This window comes from Stenella coeruleoalba, assembly GCF_951394435.1.
Source record: "Stenella coeruleoalba genome assembly, chromosome: 14".
Classification (NCBI taxonomy): domain Eukaryota; kingdom Metazoa; phylum Chordata; class Mammalia; order Artiodactyla; family Delphinidae; genus Stenella; species Stenella coeruleoalba.
The window spans coordinates 82,172,187-82,193,931 of NC_137160.1; the positions used below are offsets into that span (position 1 = coordinate 82,172,187).

Below are 21,745 nucleotides of genomic sequence, written 5' to 3' on the forward strand. Positions count from 1 at the left end.
CCCGTCGCCTGCAGGCGGCAGCGATTACCATGGAGACGGGGCTTGGGTGGCGACCGTAACTAGGGAGCCCTTGGAGGAGAAAGCGGCGGCAGCTGGAGGCCGGGAGGTGGACAAGGGGTTCACGCGGCGGGAAGACCCCGGCCTTTGAGGACCAGGGTGGGCGCGCTCTGTGAGTCAGGGGCGGGGGCCCCGGCAAGGAGGGGCCTGGTGCCTCTTGGGGGGCGCTCACCCCACCTGGGCTCGCCCTAGGGCAGCTCCAGGCAGACCTGAGCTGGAGGAAGGGTCTACGCCTGGGCTTTGTGCCCCCACGGACGCACACACCTGCTCCCCGCACCCCCCATGAGGAATTTGGCAAAGTTTGGCAGTCGGAAGAGGCTCTGTACTAAGGGCCCTAGACTTGAAATCTTAGCAATTTTTCAGATGGCGGAACTGAACATTGAGAGGTCTGCTTCTTACTCGCTGTATGATCTTGAATAAGTCACTTCACCTCTCAGAGCTTCAGACTCTTAAGTTTGCTGTAAGAAATAAACGAGAGAACATGCTAGGCTTTTTAACTTTCTAGACTGCTACCATTTCTCAAGCAGTCTGTGATGCAACTGGAGCATTTTACATATGTCATTTCATCTAATCTTCACAACACCCCCAGAATTTAGGGTTATCATTTTAATTTTGCCTGTGAGCAGATTTAGACTCCGAGGGGTAAAGTGACTTGCCCAAGGTCACAGAGCACCTGAGTGGTGGAACTGGGATTCAATGCCAGGAGAGGCTGACTGGAAAGCCAACACTTTTAACCGCTAAGGTACCTACTTCTTCCCCATTCGTATTATTAGAACTGTTGCTAATGCCTGGGTTATCATTTTGCTGCCTGTGGGAATATGAATATATATACACTGAGTTAGAGGGCTCTAAAATTATCCTCAGAAAGATGAGGCCCGGGATCAATATTTTTAAAGATTTGAGACAGGCTTTCCCAGGAGTATGGCATTCTTTTTATTCCCATGGAAAGGAACAGAGCTGGTATTGCACATTTCATTGATGGGTTTGTGGACCAGGAAATCAAAATGGAAAACAGAGGGCCCTGCTGACTTTTATGCTCAAAATTTCTCTAGAGACATCTCCAAAGAGAAGAATGTCAGATGCAGAGGAAAACCCACTGGAAGAAACAGAAGAATATGGAGAAATAGAAATGGAAGAAGGAGGAGAAGAAGAAGAAGAAGAAGAAGAAGAAGAAGAAGAAAAATATCCAAATGATGAAGGGCTAGAAAATATGCAACAGGAATTAAAAGAAGATAACACATTAGCGTGGAGAGGGTCTCAGGAGGAGGGGGAAGCGGAGAGAGAGGGAGCGGAGGGGAAAGAAGAGGGGGAAGAATTTGGGAAGGAGGAGGCAGCAGGAGCACATGAAGAAACCACAGTGAAGCCCCAAGAAATCACCAAGTCCATGATCAGTTTGGAGAGACTTACACCAACTGATTCCCAATCAATCTTGTCAGGAACACTCCCAGTAAGTAGGAATTTTCATTCATTCAATCATTCGTTTGTTCATTCATTCATTCCTAATCATTAATTGAATGCTTGTTACCCACTTACCTGCCAGGCTCTGTGGATATAAAACCAAGTAAGACACAATCCATTCTCTTAAGGAGCTCTAGGGTATGTAGGGAGGCAAACATTATAAAACTAAGTGCAGTGATTGAGAGGTACCTAGGAGATATGTATCTATATAAAGGCCACTTGACCCAGCTTGGAGGATGATCAGGGAAAGCTTCCTGGAGGAGGTGTGTACCAGGGCTGACTTAAAGGACAGGGGTTAGCTGGAGTGTGCTTGTCTAAACAGCCTGTAGAAATCACCTCTGGTCCAAGGAGAAGTGACTCTCTGTGGCTCTGTGGTGCTTTTGGAGGCCACCAGTGCCACTTAGAAGAATAATTCTGCTGTTGTGGGTCTGCTAGTAGGCCAAGGATAAACCTGACACACCCACGATTCATGTTATTTGAGTACAGAATGTCCCAGGCTCTTTTTAAAAAGTGCTTCATAATTCCGATGTGAGGCTAACACTAAGACTGGCTGATTAGGAAGAGAAAGGAAACTAAATGAGGGCACGTAGCAGCGTGTACTGTATTTGGAATCACAATCTCCTTTCTATTTCTTTTTTAAGAAAACCTATAGTGGTAGAGAGTCAAAGCATTCATTACAATCAGAGCTTTTGGAAACATTCGAACTTCCAAGCATGGCCTCGCAATTAGAGTTTCTTGATTTGGATCTAACCACTTCTGCGGAACAACAGCTTAGTTCCCCCGAAAAGCAGCCTTCGGGCGAGCTTGCAGAGAGAACCGACCAGAGGCCCCAAGATGAATTGGGACAAGAAAGGAGACACTTGGAACCAGAAAGGGGAGACTTGGAGCCAGAAAAGAGAGAAGGGAGAAAAGAAACAAGAGTATTATACGTAAATGAGAAAAAAGAAAAAGAATTCCAGCCCAAAGCAAGGATCCCTAAGGGGTCACTGGTCTCCACTGCCACCGAGGACATTTTGTTCCAAAAGGATGACGGTGCCAACGTGTATCCCTTGGTAAGTGCAACATGCTTTTAAATTTCCCCCAGTGTTTTGAGAGTATTGTGAAATAGGGGAATTTTATGCATATGGAAAAAAATACCACCAGAAAGCTCCTTTTTAAGCTAATCACAGACCTGTGTCTTTGTAAAGTTCAGTTTGGAGCTGTGGCTGGACATGTGTGACAGTATGTGGACAGGAACGCTGCATCTGGGTTCAGCAGCGTTGCTCTGCAGGCAGGAAATTCCACACGTGGTTTGTCCGTTGTATAGGACGCTGTTTTCTTGGGGGAGACTCAGAATCGACCTCTCCCCTTTCCCCTCTCTTCTCGCTCCGTCTATCTCTCTCCCTCCCTTTCCCTCTCTCTCTCCCACATCATGATACTCCTCCTCCATACCACCAATTCCTTGCCTTTCCCTCCTCTTCTCGCCTCTTCTGCTGTAACTGGCTTGATCCCTTTACCAGCTCCTAAAACCACCACAGGTTCCTAAAACTATCCATCCCAAGATAGATAAGTAAGTCAAAGGTCTGGAAAAAGTGAAAGCCACCGGGAAAAGCACCAGGCGGTCCAAAGGAGTCTGCCTTTGCTGCCGCTGACAGTGTTCCAGGGAGGCGCCATCTGCGAGGGTAAAAATATTATCATTTGCCAAGAGAAGGAAGAGGAGGGTTTTTTTTTTTCCCTTCTCCTTCTTTCTTCCTCCATCTGCTACTTTCTGAAAATTGTTTCCTAGGATTCATCTTTTTTTCTCCCCCCACCGTAGATTCATGCCTTTGGAAGATTTGTAAGTGATGGACTGTGTGTACTTAATGCAGTTCCTAACACAGAGCGAGCACTTGACAAGTGTTAACAACTAGGTGATGGTGGTGACGGTTGTGCTGGTGGTGGTGACGGAAGGATGCCGAGGGGGAAGTGCAGAGAACTGACAGCCTCCTTTCTGTAGATTTGGCTGACTTTGAGCAATGGAGTTAAAGGTTCAAGCTTGCAGTTGCTCAGTCAGAAAGAAAGAATAATTGAGTTTATTTATTTGGCCACACTGAGCGGCATGTTGGATCTTAGTTCCCCAATCTGAAATTGAACCCTTGCCCTCTGCAGTGGAAGCTCAGAGTCCTAATCACTGGACTGCCAGGGAAGTCCCAAGAATAATTGAGTTTTAGAGCCCATGAAGACATTTGTCTTGTTTAGCCAACTAACCAGAAATCAGGTAACATCACTAATTAGAGCAAGCGATCTTTTTATCCAGGCCCCAGCTACCTGGACTTGACAAAAGCCACTGCACAGGTCTGGGCCCCCGTTAGCCTTGGACTCACCGCAGAACCAAACTTTCCTAGGCCTCTCTTTGCAGGTTTGCTTAGCTCTTTGGGTGCGCCGTCTTTCTTTTTCCTTTCCTTTCACCTTTATTGTTTCTTCTTTTTGTTAAAATGAATTAGTGCTCTTTATAAAAAAAAAATATACAAAGGCAAAGATTCCTCTTCTCGAACACACTCCCATCCCAATCCCATTTTCCTGAGGTGACTACTGTTGCAGTTTGGTATAACTGTATCTCTCCAGACCTTTGTTGGTACATATGTAAACATGTATCTGTGCGCACACACGCACACGATTTGTGTTTTTAGTTGTTCGTTTTTGCAGTGAGATATTCTGCATTTGTGCATAAATGTTTTTGCACTTAACATGTCTTAGAGGATTTTTTGTATCAGTACGTGTATATCCACTTCCTCATTTTAAATTCGGCTGTTTCCTTATTGATGGCCATTCATGCTGTTTCTAATTTCTTGCTCTCACCAAAGGTGCTTCAGTGAGTGTGTGCCCCTCCATCTCTGTGCTCGCAGCATCCTCCTTTTCCTTTGGGCTCCCCCAGCTTATCCCAAAGGCCTGTAATAACTCGCAGTGCTCATGGTAAATAGACCTAACCGTGAATACCACCTCCAGCCAAGTAACAAGGTATCATGTGTTTATGAGAAGGAATCATATAACTATCAAAGACAGTGAAATCTGATTTTGACAATAAAGTTTTGTTTTCCAGATGACCATGTTTTAGAAGAAGATTGATGTAAGAGGTGGCTGTCTCCATCATCATTCGCCATGAGTGCTAAAAGTAGTGGAAAATGCGATGAGTGTTAGTACTGTGTGATTTCGGTTAACGTGAGGGCTGCTCAAGCAGGGAAGTTCTGTTACTACTGAGTGAGGTCAGCCTAGTTTTGACCTTGAAAGAGGTTTACCTGGAGACAGGAGTCTAGTTAAGAGTGTTTTCTTTTTATAACTAATCTGTTAAATCTCAAAATAAATTTCCAGGACGACTATAAGGCCTTTTAGAATTAGCAGGTTTCCAAAAGAACCATCTCACTTGAAGAAATTGGCTCTTAAGAACCAGCCAGATATGAAATAGTTCCGTTCCTAGAAGTTACAGCTTGAGGCAATTATGATTCCGTGATTCTACCACTCACACCCACACAATAAAAGACCTAAATATAAATATAAATTACAGCGAATGAGCAGATGGAATCAGGAGAGAATGGGGAATGAAGGGTGTAGGAGAGAGAAATCGGCCACGTTGCCCACTCTGTCTTGGGAGAAATATACGGTACATCAATTTAACCTTAAGTATCATTAAAGATCAGAAAGGAAACTCACCAGATTTCATTTCTTTATTTTTTTTTCTTTCGGCCGTGAGGCATGCAGGATCTTAGTTCCCCGACCAGGGATGGAACCCGCGCCCCCTGCAGTGGCAGCTCGGGGTCTTAACCATTGGACCGCCAGGGAAATCTCATCACCAGATTTCATTTCTATGCTCCCATATAACCCACTGATTTTTGGTAACTAATCACTTAGCCATCACTTTAAATACTCTACCACATCAGCCTTGGTTAATTTTTTAAATAGACTTTATTATTTGGGGGCAGTTTTGGGTTTATAGAAAAATGGAATGAAAAACACAGAGAATTCCCACATACTCCCTTGTGCCTCCTTCCCCCCTCGTCTCCTCTATTATTACCATCTTGCATTAGTGCAGTACATTTGTCGCAATTGATGAGCCAATATGGATGAATTAGAATTACCTAAAGTCCATAGTTTATACCTTAGGGTTCACTCTGTGATGTACATTCTCTGGGCTTTGACAAATGCATAATGACATGTATCTACCATTGTTGTTTGATACAGAGTAGTTTCACTGCCCTAAAAATGTCCTGTGCCCTACCTGTTCATCTCTCCCTCCCCCTTATCCCCCCCCCCCCACAAGCCCCTGACAACCATTGATTTTTATTGTCTCCATAGTTTTGCCTTTTCCACAGTGTCATGTAGTTGGAATCATACAGTTTGTGGCCTTTTCAGGCTGGTTTCTTTCACTTAGCAACATGCATTTAAGGTTCCTCCACATCTTTTCATGGCCTGCAACCTCATTTCTTTTTATTGCTGAATAATATTCCATTGTATGAATGTACCACAGTTTATCCATAATTTTTGTAAGAGACGTTGAATACAAAAATATACATAAACAAACTACTATTGAATTGGAAGCAGTAGTTGGATTTATAGTACCTATTATTTTTCATTTCATGAAATTTTTATTTTGGACTTGTTCCTGGCAGTGTGGAATTTTTAATCCTCCTGAGGGAATTTTGTCTCTTTTATACTTTATCTTTCCAGGGAAAATCGTGTATAAGGAACAAATACCCAGGCTGAATAATTGCCTTTCTTACGAAGTTACTTAGTGACTTTATTATAACTTGTCCATTCTACGTACTCTCGTTCAGTAAATTGAATTTCACGACATTAAGTGCTCACTGTGTGTCTGGTACTGAGCTGGGTCTAGGTCCTGGGGAGAAGATGAATAGGAAGTTGTTTCTATTTACTGTTGAAGACTTTCTTTTTTTAAAGGAAACGTCTTTATTGAAATATAACGTATAAACAGAAAGAGCACACGCAAGTGTAGAACTCATTGAATTCTTACACAGCAAACACGCCTGTGTAAGCACCACGTAGCTTTTCTTTTCAAATCGAGGTAGAATTCCCATCCATAAAATCCACCCTCTTAACTTTTTCTTAAAAGATTGTGGTAAAAGGCACATAACATAAAATTTACCACCTTAACCATTTTTATGTGTAAAAGCTCAATGGTATTAAACACATTCACATGGTTGTGCAGCCACCATCATCACCCGTCCCCATAACCCTCTTCATCTTGTGAAACACACACTGTACCCACAAACACCAGCTCCCCAACCCCACCCCGGTCCCTGGCTAACTGCCCTTCTACTTTCTGTCTCTATGAATTTGACTACTCTAGGGACCTCATATAAGTGGAACCATTCAGTTCATATTTGTCTTTTTGTGACTGGTGTATTTTACTTATATAATATCCTCAAGGTTCGTCCATGTCGGAGCATGTGTCAGAATCTCCATCCCTTTGGAGGCTGAATAATACTCACCTTTTGTTTATCCATTCATCTGTTGATGGACACTGGCTTCTTTTCCACCTTTTGGTTACTGTGGAATATGCTGCTATGGACGCGGGTGTACACATATCTCTTTGAGACCCTGTTTCCTGTTCTTTGGGGTAGATACCCAGAAGTGTAATTGCTGGAGTATATGGTAATTGTATTTTCAGTTTTTTGAGGAACCTCCATACTGTTTTCCACAGCAGCTGCACCATTTCACACTCCCACCAGTAACGCACAAGGGTCCCAGTTTCTCCACATCCTTGTAAAGTTTACCCTTTAAAATTAAAAAAAGTTTTTAAAATTTATTTTTGTTGAAATATAGTTGATTTACAATGTTGTGTTAGTTTCAGGGGTACAGCAAAGTGATTCATATGTATACGTATATATATATATATATATTCTTTCTCAGATTCTTTTCCCTTATAGGTTATTACAAGATATTGAGTATAGTTCCCTGTGCTATACACAACAAGTAGGTCCTTGTTGGTTATCTATTTTATACATAGTAGTGTGTATCTGTTAATCCCCAACTCCTAATTTATCCCTCCCACCCCCCCTTCCCCCTTTTGTAACCATAAGTTTGTTTTCTATGTCTGAAAATTTCCCTTTTCCAGTATACAGTTGATTGGTTTGTAGCCTGTTCTCAGAACATTTCCGTCGCCCCAGAAAGAAACCCCTACGCAGTAAGCAGTCGCTCCCCATTCCCCCTCCCCTCACCCCCTGGCAACCACTCGTCTGCTTTCTGTCTCTACGGATCTGCCTATTCTGGACATTTTATGTAGATGGAGTCACACAGTGTGTGGTCCTTTGCATCTGGCTCCTTTCACGTAGCATCCCATTTTCAGGCGTCATCCACGGTGTAGCGTGCTCTTGAGGACTTCTCAAGGTGATGTCTCTTCATTGGCTGATGATATGAATCCTTCTCCTCCAGGACTCAGGCCGGGAGTACCCAGCATCACAGCTCTGGGTTCGTGCACCGTAGCGTCTTCCCGGTTTTACCTTTGTCTTCCAGGCCATGACCTGGTCGTTCGGATGGAACAGTTCCCTTCCTGTTTACTACATTCAAGATGAAAACCAGAGAGTTCTTCTGTATGCCAGTGCTAACACTGCGGTCATCTACAATGTCTTCAAGAATAACCAGCACCATCTTCAGGTTTGCAGGTTTTCTTACTTCAAGTGAAAGAGGTTGTTTTTAACCTGAATACAGCACTTTGGTTGTTATTGTTGTTGCTTTTTAATTAATTAATTAATTAATTAATTTTTGGCTGCGTTGGGTCTTTGTTGCTGTGTGCAGGCTTTCTCTAGTTACAGCGAGCAGGGGCTACTTTTTGTTGTGGTGCGCAGGCTTCTCATTGCGGTGGCTTCTCTTGTTGCGGAGCATGGGCTCTAGTTGCGCGGGCTTCAGTAGTTGTGGCACGTGGGCTCAGTAGTTGTGGCTCGCGGGCTCTAGAGCGCAGGCTCAGCAGTTGTGGTGCACGGGCTTAGTTGCTCCGTGGCATGTGGGATCTTCCCGGACCAGGGCTCGAGCCAGTGTCCCCTGCATTGGCAGGTGGATTCTTAACCACTGTGGCACCAGGGAAGTCCAGCACTTTGGTTTTTATATCAGGGGTCAACTTCATTCCATCTCATACACATTTTCCCTCTTCTCTTCTGAACCATAGCAAATTTTTTTTTAGGAACACATTTTATTGTTCGTTTTCTCTCTGATTCTAATCAGAATAGCAGTTGACTTTAATTTTATAGTAGCTAGAATCTAAAGCATCTATTTTTTTACATTTCTGTAAAAACGTGGTCAGGAGAGACCATGTTGTCTCCACAGGACTATGGTGAGATGCAAAGGGATTCGGACCTAATTAACACTCAGACTCCTTTCCAGGGCTCAAAGGGCTTTGATCCTCCTACTCCTGCTGAGAAGTGAGTGTTAATATTCCCATTTCACAGGAGAGGAAACTGAGGCTCAGAGGGATTTAGCTGACTTGCCCAAGGCTGTGCTAGCAGATGCTGAAGCCAGGTCTTACATCCAGGTCTCCTGACTTCAAAGCATTAAGTGGGTCAGTCTTTCCTCCTGTCTCCTCCCTCCAGCACCTGGCTTTATTTACACCCTGCTCTGTGCCTCCCCGAATGCCCCACATGCCTGCCTTCCCCTCAGTGCTCTGCCTCCTCTGTTCCGGATGTTTTTGACCCCTTTTTCATCATTTACCTGTCCAAATGTCACGTTTTCCTGGTGTCCGACTTTCCACTAGTTAACCCGGTAAACAGTTCCATGTTACCCTTTTCAGTTGACATATAAGGACCTTCCTTAGTCAATGCCTAGATCAGAAACTTCACAAAGTATTTTCCAAGAGCTCAGCCAGTATTTAGCATCGTGCCAGGGATCCAAGACACGTGGGTGTAACTTAAGGAATTTGCTTTCTAGAAGTCCTGAAATACACACACAGTCAGCAAGCAGCCCTTCTCAGAGCTTAGTTGAATGTGTAGCACTGAGCACAGAGGTAGCGGCAGGGGGAGAAAGCACAGTGTGGTGGGCAGGCTCAGAGTCAGGGGGGCGGGCGGGGCAGAGGGGCTGAGAAGTAGGAAGGCGTCCAGCCTCCGCAGAGTTGGGTGGCTGGGAGTGGCCTTGGCCATTTGTTCGTTCGTTCATTCATCCCACGTGTATTTATCATAACCACTATGTTTCAGGTGATGGGTCTGTAGTCATGAACAACATAGATCTAGTCCCCCCTCATGGAGAGACAGTCGTTAAACAAGTGAACACAGAAGCATATACCTAAAGATTTTAACAGTTGCTCGAAAGGAAACGTGAAAATGCTCTAAGAGGGAAGCATCAGGGTGAGAGGAGATTCCTCTGGATTGGGTGGGCAGGGAATAAAAAAGTGCTGTTTGTGCCAAGACCTGAAGGCTGAGCATGAGCTAGCCTGGGGCCGTTTTGCCGGGGAACAGCATCCCAGACAGACAGAGCTCCGAGTTTTCAGGCCTCGTGCATGAGGCCCAGACAGAGGCCAGAGTGAGCGAGGGGTGACACGGAAGGAGGGAAACAGGGGTTGTTTCCCGGCTGCCATCTTGTTTGTGTTTCCAGAAGATTCCTCTGTTGTGTGGGGAAGATCGTAGGAGGATACGAGTGAAAGCAGAGGCCCGTGAGGAGGCTTTGGTTCCAGAGCTGCTCAGTGACCTGAGTGAGCAGTTTTGGGGGAGATGAGGCTGGTAGGGAGGTTCGAGGGGGCTGGAGGTGGGGGGACCTGGACATGTATTCTCAACGTGGGCTCAGAGTCGGGTATACGCCTCGACCCCTAGGAAGCCACTGTTCTTGCAGGGAGTGCAGCTTACCCTGAGAGTGTTTTGAGGGGAAGTTTGAAAACCTCTGGCTGTAGAGAAACATCAGGGAAGGCGGGTGGGAGTAGGATTTTCAGCCAGCGGCATCTGGAAAGGGAGCTCAGGTGTGCCTCTGGGGCCCCGCCTTTCCTGCTGGTGCCAGGGCTGGGCCCCCCCCAACCCCTGTCTCAGAGCGACTTCTCTCCACGTCTGCAGGGCCACCCCAACGTCATCTCCTGCCTCTGCATCAGTGAAGACAGGCGCTGGGTCGCCACGGCTGACAAAGGGCCCGAATGCCTGATAATCATATGGGACTGCTTCACGGGGTAGGCATGTCGTAGCCACTTCCCCCCGCGTTTTTGTACAGCGTCTGCCACCGTGACCCGCCAAAAAAGGAGTCATGCCGGTCCAGGGATACAGAAGCTGGTGCTGGGAGGCAGGGCGAGGGGCGAGGTTCTCAGGGGAGGCTGTCTTACTGCCTCAAGGCCTGTTGGGATGACATTACTTTGGTGAATTTCCCATGGGTGATTCTTGGCTCTCTAAGCCCAGAAACTTGGTTTGTCGGTGGCCCCCAGGCAGACAGGGTTGAGGGAGGCTAACTCACACTCACCCAGCTGGGAGACCCGGAGAAATTATGTGACTTTCACCATCTGCCCAAAAAAAAAAAAAAAAAGACTAATCGTACTTACTGTCTTCATTTCCCTGGGCTCTGTAAGAAATTACCTCAATCTGGGTGGCTTAAAATCACAGAAATTTATTTTCTCACTGTTCATGAGGCCAAATGTCTGAAATTGGGGAGTCTGCAGGGAGCTCCTGGGGCCCTGAGAGAGAATCTGTCCCATGCTCCCCTCCTCCTTTGGGTGGTTGCTGGCATCCTTGGTGGTCCTTGACCTGTAGACACGTCACTCCAGCCTCTGCTTCCATCTTCATGTGGCGTTTCCCCCTCTGTGTCTCTCTGTAAGGTCTTCTCTTTTATAAGGACTCCAGTCATTGGGTTTAGGGTCCACCCTAACCAGTATGACCTCATCTTAACTAATTACATCCGCAGAGACTCTTCTTTCTGTATAAGCTCGCTTCTGAGGTTCTGGGTGGAATGAATTTCGAGGGGGCGCTATTTGATCTACTTTACTTACCCTACCGGATTGTTAGGAAGATCAGAGCACAGCACCTGGCCCAGGATAGATGCTCACAGAATTGTGTCCTTTCGTAATTCCTGGTACTAGAGGCAGAGAGTAGTGCTAGATTCACTGACAAGATTGTAAGGCCTTGGTTGGGTGTGTAGGGGGGTGGGATGGGGTGAGGTGGGGGGTGGACGAGTCCAGGTGGAGAAGAAGTTTAGGAAGAAGTTATGTTGAATGTTCTGTGACACAGGAACTGCTCTCTCCCAGGTGACCGGTGGCCTCCATAGGGCCATATTACCTAATCATTTCCCCTGGCCCCTCTGACACCATGTCCCCTGGTCCTCATCCTGCTTGCTGTCTGTTCCCTCTCAGACTCTTTTCAGCCTCATCCTCCTCTGGCCATTCCTTAGCTGTGGCCTCAGGGCGTGAGGATGCTGTTGGTGATGTTCTCCAGCCAGGCAGGAGCAGAGCCAGGGTTTGAAACTGCGCCATCTTACTCTCAACAGCCGTCTCAGTGTTTCCTGTCTGCTGATGGGGAAGCTGCTGGAGGACAGTCCACCTGCATGTCCCGTGGGCATCTCCTGCTAAAATGTCCAAAAGTCCTGCGCCTCCACCTCCAAATAACTTCTGAACCCACATCCACCGCCTCTGCCCACCCTCTCCTGCTTGGGCCATTGCAGTAGCCTCCTGACCGATCTCCCCCACTGCAGTTTCGCTCTTCAAACCAGCCTCCGTGACACTGAACCACTTTTAAATGTATATACAATTCACTGGCATTAATTACATTCACAGTGTTGTGCAGCCATCACCACTATCTCCAGAACACTCACAGCACCCAATCAGAAAATCTGAACTAATGAATTCCTCATTCTCCCCTCCCCTCAACCTCTAATCTACTTTCTAGCTGTAAAGATTTGCCTATTCTGGACATCTCATGTCCGTGGAATCATACAATATGTGGCTTTTGTGTCTGGCTTCTTTTACTTATAATATTTTCAAAACTCTTCCATGTTGTAGCATGAATCAGTACTCCATTCCTTTTTTTAGCTGTTTAAGATTCCATTGCATGGATATAACACATTTTGTTTATCCATTCATCTGTTGATTTTTTTTTTTTTTTTGGCGGTACGCGGGCCTCTCACTGTTGTGGCCTCTCCCGTTGCGGAGCATAGACTCCGGACGCGCAGGCTCAGCGGCCATGGCTCATGGGCCCAGCCGCTCCGCGGCACGCGGGATCCTCACGGACCGGGGCACGAACCCGCATCCCCTGCATTGGCAGGCGGACTCCCAACCACTGCGCCACCAGGGAAGCCCCCTGATGTTGTTTTAAATGCACATGTGTAAGTGGACTTCCCTGGTGGTCCAGTAGTTAAGACTCCGTGTTTCCACTGCAGGGGCCACGGGTTCGATCCCTGGTCAGGGAACTAAGATCCTGCTCTGCCTCGAAGCCAAAAAAAAAATACACATGTATGGCCATCATCATATATCATCATATGGTTTTTCTCTACAACATTTTGAGCGTGATCTTTTCCCATGCGCAAAATCCTAACGGGCTCCCCTGCTGCCCGTTGTCAGCTCAGCCCTTGTTAAAGGGAGTACACGCTCACATCCTAGCCATGCGAACACTTCCCCCACGAAATCAAATTCCCTTCTGCTTGCCTAGCGGTCATCTCTAGCGATTACATGCTTTTCAGCTGCAAGAAATGGCACATCCACCTGACACACACGAGGGAAAGTCATCTCCTGCATCAGGAAGTCCTGAGGCAGGAAGGATGGGCCCCTCTGGTGCCTCTCTTCTCTCAAGCCTTTGCTGACAGCTCCCCTGCCCCAGGCAGAGCTGGCCTCCATTCAAACAGTGTTTATCCTTTGCTTTTTTCTTGTTTATAGAGCTGTCTCCCCCACTAGACCGGAGGTGACTCTGGCAGTCATTTTTTAAAATTACAAAGTGAAGTGTGTCTGTGGTTAACAATTAAAATGATATGTCGATATGAGTTTTATGATATTGCAAATGATGACTCTGGGAACCCAGAAAGGATTCTCTGGTTTTAGAATTAATATTCACCTTATTAAATTGATAAACGGTACTTCTTCCTTGAGATATTAGTTCAACTTAAATCTTACTCCGTAAATCTAGCGTGTTTTTGCAATTGCCTATAACGGGGCTTTGATTAATGTTTGGTCTCACAAATTTTATTAACTCCTTTTAAACATTTTAAACTGCATTTAGAAATTGATATATTCAGTTTCATCTTTAAGTTCTTTAGTAGTCTGATTAACAAATAAATCCTTCACCAGTACTTAAGTAATTCTTGTAAATCTAATAAATTAGACATAAATATGGCAAGTCCTAAGTTCTCTTAAGTGTTCAAGTATTGTTTATAAACCTAATACAATTTGAATTTAAAATCACAAGTCTAAATCAACTACAGACTTTCAATTAGAATCACAAATTAATCTGTTAGAGACTCTAATATGTTAAATTCTCTTAAACATGACCCATTCTTAAAAAAAGGAACAAATTCTCTTATCACAAATATGTTAAGAGTACAGGTCCAACTGACTTATCTTCTCTGCATTTAATTCTACATATCCCTGGCTATGAGATACACCTTCCCACGAAGAACGTCATTATGTCATTCCCAACAACTTTAGGACTCCCTTCCCAAGGCAATTTTTGGGGCCACGTCTCAGTGGGATAAAATATCTCAAGTGACAGAGAACCAGACAGGTCCTCAGCTAGGGCACAGACTTGGTTCCAGCCAATTGGGACACCGATGTGACATACTGAGGCCTGTGTGACATGCTGAGGCCTGTGTATATTTGCTGTAACAAGGTCTCCATAATGAAAAACCAACGGGGGGTCTGCATAGCCCGCGTTCCGGGATTAAGTCTTCCTACCACCCACTCTTCCAGTGGGAGTCAGGGACCCCCACCACATCACAGCTTACTTCCATCATTGCTTCAGCTGTTTCTTGCATTTCTTTGGCTCTCTCAGGTATTCAGATATCATCTAATTAAATTCTGCGTGTGTTAAGGCTTTGTCTGCATCTTACAGTTCTAAAGTCTTGCCAGTGACACAATACAGACGTGTAAGAAAAAAAAAAAGTAAGTCCCCCTTCACCCAATCCTATATCCAGAGTCACCATGTAGTTTGGAGTTCATTCCTCCAGACTTTTTTCTACACACACACACACACACACACACACACAGAGTCTCTCTCTCTCTCTCTCTCTCTCTCTCTCTCTCTCTCTCTCTTTCCTCTCTGTCTCTCAGGATGATGCTACGTCTACTGTTTTGCTATTTGCTTTTTTCCACAAAACTTTGGTCACTTTCCCAAATCTACCTCATTCATTTTGAAGGTGGCATGCTTTTTCATTGTATGGTTTACCATGATATTTTTTAAACAAATCCCGTATTAATGGATATTTATGTTGTTTCCAGATTTTTGCTATTAAAGCAGTGCCACAATAAACATGAACTGGCATTTATCTCTGTTTACTTTTGCTATTATTTCTCTAGGGAAAAAAAAGTTGTAGAAGTGGAATTGGCGAGTCTTAGGGTCTGTGCATTGAGGATTTTGACAGATGCAGGGAAGGTGCTGTCGAGAAAGCCTGTGCTTGTTTACACTCCCCCTTCTGGAGGAGGACGCCGGCTTTCCTGAGAGCTAGGATGGTGTCCTAGACGTCTTGTTTCATGTTCTCATCCTTCACGCCTGGCACAGAATCAGCGCTCGATAATGAAGGAGAGACTAGAGCTCCAGGAGAGAACAAATAGCATGTTTACGTGCTGCCCTGAGTTAGTTTTTGTTTTAAATTTGAGGTAAAATTCACATAACATAAAAGTAACCATTTTAAAGTGAACAACTCAGTGGCATTTAGTATATGCACAGTGTGGTGCAACCACCGCCTCTTATCTGGTTGCAGAACATTTTCTTCACCGCAGAAGGAAACCCTGAAACCATCAGCCTTCACATCCCTCTCCCCTACCCTCTGGAAAACACGCACCTGCTTTCCGCCTCTATGGATTTGCCTATCTTGGAGGTTTGATATAAATGGACTCATACAATCTGTAGCCTTTGGTGTCTGGCTTCTTTCACTCAGCACCATGGTTTCAAGGTTCATCCGTGTTGTCGCCTGTGTCAGTGCTTCACTCCTTTTTTATGGCGGAGCAACTTTCCATCATGTGGGTGGACCACGTTTGTTTCTCCGTAGCTGTTCTGTTCCTGACCTGGGTGTCCCCCGTCCTGTCTTGCAGCATTCCTGTGCACACGATATTCGACAGCTGCCCAGAAGGTGGCGGCATCAGGGCCATGGCCATCACCCACGATGCCAAGTACCTGGCGACCATCTCAGACGCTGAGATCCAGGTACAGGGCTTGTCACGGCAGCTTCAGCGGCTGGCCCGCCCGTCACAAGTGTCCCCGCAAGCAGCTGTGCTCAGGCTGTGTGGCGTCTGTGGTTCTCTGGGTGGAGGGGGGTGACCGGTCAGGGGCTCCTGCTCAGGCCATGTGGCGTCTGTGGTTCTCTGGGTGGAGGGGGGGTGACCGGTCAGGGGCTCCCTGCCTGCGGCTTAGCTCACTGTGCTTTGCTTAGTTAGCGGAGGTCACTGGCTTACCACAAGAGGTGTAGGTTCCTCCAGTACCCTTCAGGAATCTTCTCACTCTCCTCTGTCTGCCATCACTTACAGAAAGTTTGCATCTGGAGGTGGACTTTAGCGGTGGAAACACCGGCCTGCACTCTTAACCTTCCCAAAGAGTATGGTTTTCAGGTGAGTTCATTTCGAGCCTGTGAAGATCCACCTAAAGGTACACTGAAGCCAGTTCAAAACTACTTTTTGTTTTACTGGAGCTTTGTTATGGTGCCCAAGAGCTTTTAAAAAACTCCTGTCCATGATCTCATTTTATTTTTTTTTATTTTATTTATTTATTTTTTTAATTTTTATTTATTAATTTATTTATCTATGGCGGTGTTGGGTCTTCGTTTCTGTGCGAGGGCTTTCTCCAGTTGCGGCGAGCGGGGGCCACTCTTCATCGCGGTGCGCGGGCCTCTCACTATCGTGGCCTCTCCCGTTGCGGAGCACAGGCTCCAGACGCGCAGGCTCAGTAACTGTGGCTCACGGGGCCAGCTGCTCCGCGGCATGTGGGATCTTCCCAGACCAGGGCTCGAACCCGTGGCTCCTACATTGGCAGGCGGACTCTCAACCACTGCGCCACCAGGGAAGCCCCTCATTTTATTTTTGATGATAATAGCTAATTTTTTTTTTTTTTCGGTACGCGGGCCTCTCACTGTTGTGGCCTCTCCTGCTGCGGAGCACAGGCTCCAGACGCGCAGGCTCAGCGGCCATGGCTCACGGGCGCAGCCGCTCTGCGGCATGTGGGATCTTCCCGGACTGGGGCACGAACCCGCATCCCCTGCATCGGCAGGCGGACTCCCAACCACTGCACCACCAGGGAAGCTCTGCTAATTTTTTTGATCACCTCTTATGTGCCAGATTGTGCTAAGTTCTTTGCATACAATATCTCATGTAACCCATGCAAACATGCTGAGAAGATGTTACTGTGGGATTCATATTACTACGATTAACTATCAAATAACTGGTCTAAAGTCACCCAGCTAGCAGCCTTTCTTATTCTAGAAGCATGTTCTGAACTGCTCTTATTATAGGGGAGTTATTATTCTTGATTTGTGTGAGGTGACTTGCCGAGGGCACCCAGAGCATTGACTGTGCTGCTCTGCATTGTCTCATTCATGCTCGCAGCCGTCATTCACCTGCATTTATTGAGTACCTACTGTGTACCAGACACTGTGGTAAGGATGTACATGGCTTGTGTGAACCAGAACCCAAGCAGGGGGTCTGGGTGACTGGACTCAGCAAGGCACACATCATTATCAGCTTTATGTCTCTCCTGCTCTCCCTCCGCCAACATTCCTTCTGCTCCCTCAAAAAAATTTCCTTCCTTGTTTTTTTTTTTTTTTTTTTTTGGCCACACCACATGGCTTGTGGAACCTTAGTTCCCCGACCAGGGATCAAACCTGCACCCTTGACAGTGAAAGCGCGGAGTCCTAACCACTGAACCGCCAGGGAAGTGCCCCCCACAATTTCCTTACTTCTCAAAGCTACCAGCCATACCTGGGTATTTAGGATGGGTTTTTCTATTGCTACCAAAAATGCATTGGGGATTTTGATAGAGATTGCATTGAATCTATAGATTGCTTTGGGTAGTCGTGTCATCTTAACAGGATTGTCTTCCAGTCCAGGAGCATGGATGTCTTTCTGTTTATTTTATTTGTTTCTTTTTTAATAGATTTATTTTACTTATTTATTTATTTATGGCTGTGTTGGGTCTTTGTTGCTGCATGCGGGCTTTCTCTAGTTGTGGCAAGCGGGGGCGACTCTTTGTTGCGGTGCGCGGGCTTCTCATTGTGGTGGCTTCTCATGTTGCGGAGCACAGGCTCCAGGCACACGGGCTTCAGTAGGTGTGGCGCACGGGCTTAGTTGCTCCGTGGCATGTGGGGTCTTCCCGGACCAGGGCTTGAACCCGTGTCCCCTGCATTGGCAGGCGGATTCTTTGTTTTTTTTTTTACATCTTTATTGGAGTATAATTGCTTTACAATGGTGTGTTAGTTTCTGCTTTATATCAAAGTGAATCAGTTATACATATACATATGTTCCCATATCTCTTCCCTCTTGCGTCTCCCTCCCTCCCACCCTCCCTATCCCACCCCTCCAGGCGGTCACAAAGCACCGAGCTGATCTCCCGGCAGGTGGATTCTTGACAACTGCGCCACCAGGGAAGCCCCTGTCTTTCTGTTTATTTACGTCTTCTTTAATTTCTTTCAGCAGCAGCAGCATTTTGTAGTTTTCAGCGTACAAATCTTTCACCTCCTCGGCTAAATTTATTCCTAAGTATTTTTTTTGATGCTATTATTAAGTGGAATTGTTTTCTTAATTTTCTTCTCAGAATGTTCATTGTTAGTGTATAGAACTTCAACTGATTTCTATACTGCAACTTTGCTAAATACACATGGCTGTTGAAATTTCGGGAATTCCCTGGCGGTCCAGTGGTTGGGACTCCGCATTTACACTGCAGGGAGCTCAGGTTCAATCCCTGGTTGGGGAACTAAGATCCCCACAAGCCGCGTGGCGTGACCCAAACAAACAAAAATGGAAATTGATTAAAGTTAAAGTACAAATTCGTTTCCTCGGCTTCACTAGCCACATTTCAGCCACTCATTATCCACATGCGGCTGGTGGCTACATTGCTGGCAGCACAGGTGTTAGAACACCTCCACCCCAACGGGAAGTGCTGCCGGACAGCACCACACAAGCCCCCCCAGCTCTGGGTGAGCCCCACCCTCAGCCTCCTCTGGACCTGGACCCCAGTGGGCTGAATGCAGCTGGGGAGAAGCACCCAACCCAGCGGATTCATCCTGCTTGCAATTCAGTCACGAATTTCAAGACGGCTCTGGGCCTGGCTTGGCCGCTCTGGTCGGCTGTGACACTTTTCACTTCCAGAGACGACAGTTTCACACCTGCTCGTCCCACCTCCCCACTCCCTGCTTCCCATGCTCAGCGGGTGACCGCCCCCAACCCCGTGTTGCATTGAGAAAATGGAAGCCATCAGATACAAACACGGGCCTGTTCTCCCTCCCCAGCCAGCAACACACCTTCAACCCCGCCATCTTCTCTTTTCCCCTCTGACTGCGGCGAAGGGCCAGCGCACTAGATTTCCCCCCCCACACCGCTGGCTGCCTCAGGGCCCTTCTCCTGCAGCTGTCAACTCTCCCTCTACTGAGAATAAACACGCTTCAGGACCACCGGTCCTGAGAGAACTCCTCCGACCCCACGTCTCCTTCCAGCTACGCCCTCTGCCCCTCTTCCCAGGGAAACTTCTCAGAAGCACTGTCCACACTTGCTTTCTCTACTTCCTTGTCTCATTTACTTTTTTTTTTTGCAAGAAATAGTTGACTTCTTTACACTTTATTGCTAAATAAGGCATACATGCAAAATGTGTACATTTTAAGGAAGAAAATAAAATGTACCTGTGTGCTCACCACTGGATCATGAAATAGAATGTTACCGAAACCCTAGAAACCCCTGTGTTCCCCTCCCCGATCTCATCCCAAGCTTTGCTCCCGAGTTAACCATTATCCCAAATTTTGTGTTATACCTGCCTGTGCTTTTCTTTATACTTTTCCCCAGTGATGTATGTATCCTTCAATACTGTCTTCTTTCATTTTACCTGTTCTTGACCTTTCTATGTTTGGAATCAGACTAATTGCTTCATCTGCTCAGCATTGTTTCTGAGATTCACTGATGTCGATTCTTGAGCTGTAATTCCTATTCACTTTCACTGCTGTACAGTTTTTTGTTCTTTTTTTTTTTTTTTTTTTGCGGTACGCGGGCCTCTCACTGTTGTGGCCTCTCCCGTTGCGGAGCACAGGCTCCGGACGCGCAGGCTCAGCGGCCATGGCTCACGGGCCCAGCCGCTTCGCGGCATGTGGGATCCTCCTGGACCGGGGCACGAACCCGTGTCCCCTGCATCGGCAGGCGGACTCTCAACCACTGCGCCACCAGGGAAGCCCAGTTTTTTGTTCTTTGAGTGTCACACAACTTATTTATCCATCCTCTGTTGATGGACATTTCTGTTCTTTTCATCTGTCCTCCACCCACCCACAGCTCTATCAGAACTATGCTTATCACGGTCACTGGTGTTCCCAAATCAAACGGACATTGTTGAACCCTCATCACACCCTTCCCAGTGGGGTCACAAGACGCTTCTCCTGCTGTCTCCCCGGCCGTTCTTTCTCAGGTTCCTTTGTGGCTTCTTCTTTCATTTTACACCTTCTAAATCTTGGCGTTCCTCAGGGTTTGGTTCTGGGAGTTCTTCTTCTGCCTCTTCCTCTTCTTGCCATGCTTGCTTCTTGGGTATCTCATCCCAATGGCTGTAAGTACCATTTATTTCCAAGGTCGATGCTGGACTCCTTCCTCTCCTCCCTGTCTGCACTGCCACCATCTAGTCCAGACCACAGTCACCTCTGCCTGCATGACCTCTGCATCCTCCCAGCTAATCTCTACTGCACCCTGCTGCACCCTTGCCAATCTCCCCACAGCAGTCAGAGTGATTTTTTTTTTTTTTTTGCGGTACGCGGGCCTCTCACTGTTGTGGCCTCTCCCGTTGCGGAGCATAGGCTCCGGACGCTCAGGCTCAGCGGCCATGGCTCACGGGCCCAGCCGCTCCGCGGCATGTGGGATCTTCCCGGACCGGGGCACGAACCCGTGTCCCCTGCATCAGCAGGCGGACTCTCAACCACTGCGCCACCAGGGAAGCCCCAGAGTAATATTTTTTAAATAAGCAAAACGGATTATATCATATCACTCCCTGACTCAGAATCCTTCAATGCCTTCCCTTGTCCTTAGAATAAAACCCAGACTCCTCACTATGGCCTTCAAGGTATGATCTCTTCCCTCTATCCATCTCCCAACATCGACTCTCCTGTTTATTAACGTTACTTTGCATATTTTAATGAATTTTATGAAATAGACTCTTTGTGGAGGGCTCTAGCTTCTTTCACCCAACATAATTTTTTTTTAAAGATGTATTGTTCATTTTTAAAATTTTTATTAATTTTATTTTTGGCTGCGTTAGGTCTCTGTTGCTGTGCATGGGCTTTCTCTAGCTGAGGAGAGCGGGGGCCACTCTTCGTTGCAGTGCACGGCCTTCTCATTGCGGTGGCTTCTCTTGTTGTGGAGCACGGGCTCTAGGTACGTGGGCTTCAGTAGTTGTGGCTCACGGACTCTAGAGTGAAGTCTCAGTAGTTGTGGCACACGGGCTTAGTTGCTCTGCGGCATGTGGGGTCTTCCCGGACCAAGGCTCGAACCTGTGTCCCCTGCATTGGCAGGCGATCCTTAACCGCTGCGCCACCAGGGAAGCCCTATTTATTGATTTTTATTATTATTTTTGGGCTGCCGTGGGTCTTCATTGCTGCGTGCGGGCTTTCTCTAGTTGCAGCGAGTGGGTGCTAGTCTTTGTTGTGGTGCGCGGGCTTCTCATCGTGGTGGCTTCTCTTGTTGCGGAGTACAGGCTCTAGGCGCACAGGCTTCAGTAGTTGTGGCACGTGGGCTCAGTAGTTGTGTCTTGTGGGCTCTAGAGTGCAGGCTCAGTAGTTGTGGCGCACACGCTTAGTTGCTCCACGGCATGTGTGATCTTCCTGGACCAGGGCTCGAACCTGCACTAGCAGGCGGATTCTTTTCTTTTTAAATAAATTTATTTATTTTTTATTTTTATTTTATTTTTGGCTGCATTGGGTCTTCGTTGCTGTGCAT

The 21,745-nt window shown here is 46.7% G+C and overlaps 1 protein-coding gene across 3 annotated transcripts in view; it reads left to right on the top strand.

The window, feature by feature from the left end:
- The first annotated feature begins 71 nt into the window (after positions 1-71).
- The window catches only part of CFAP251 (cilia and flagella associated protein 251), a 68,518-nt gene continuing 46,844 nt past the window's right edge, over positions 72-21,745 (top strand). For 2 of the 3 annotated variants that reach the window (XM_079943174.1, XM_079943175.1), the window contains exons 1-6: positions 1,441-1,504; positions 2,157-2,567; positions 8,002-8,142; positions 10,515-10,624; positions 15,674-15,785; positions 16,106-16,186. In XM_079943174.1, the coding sequence (XP_079799300.1) occupies positions 1,442-1,504; positions 2,157-2,567; positions 8,002-8,142; positions 10,515-10,624; positions 15,674-15,785; positions 16,106-16,186 (918 nt within the window). In that variant the 5' untranslated portion in view covers position 1,441. Of the gene's footprint in view, positions 170-1,109; positions 1,505-2,156; positions 2,568-8,001; positions 8,143-10,514; positions 10,625-15,673; positions 15,786-16,105; positions 16,187-21,745 lie in introns of those variants that run through there. The other variant, XM_079943173.1, reaches the window with a different exon arrangement.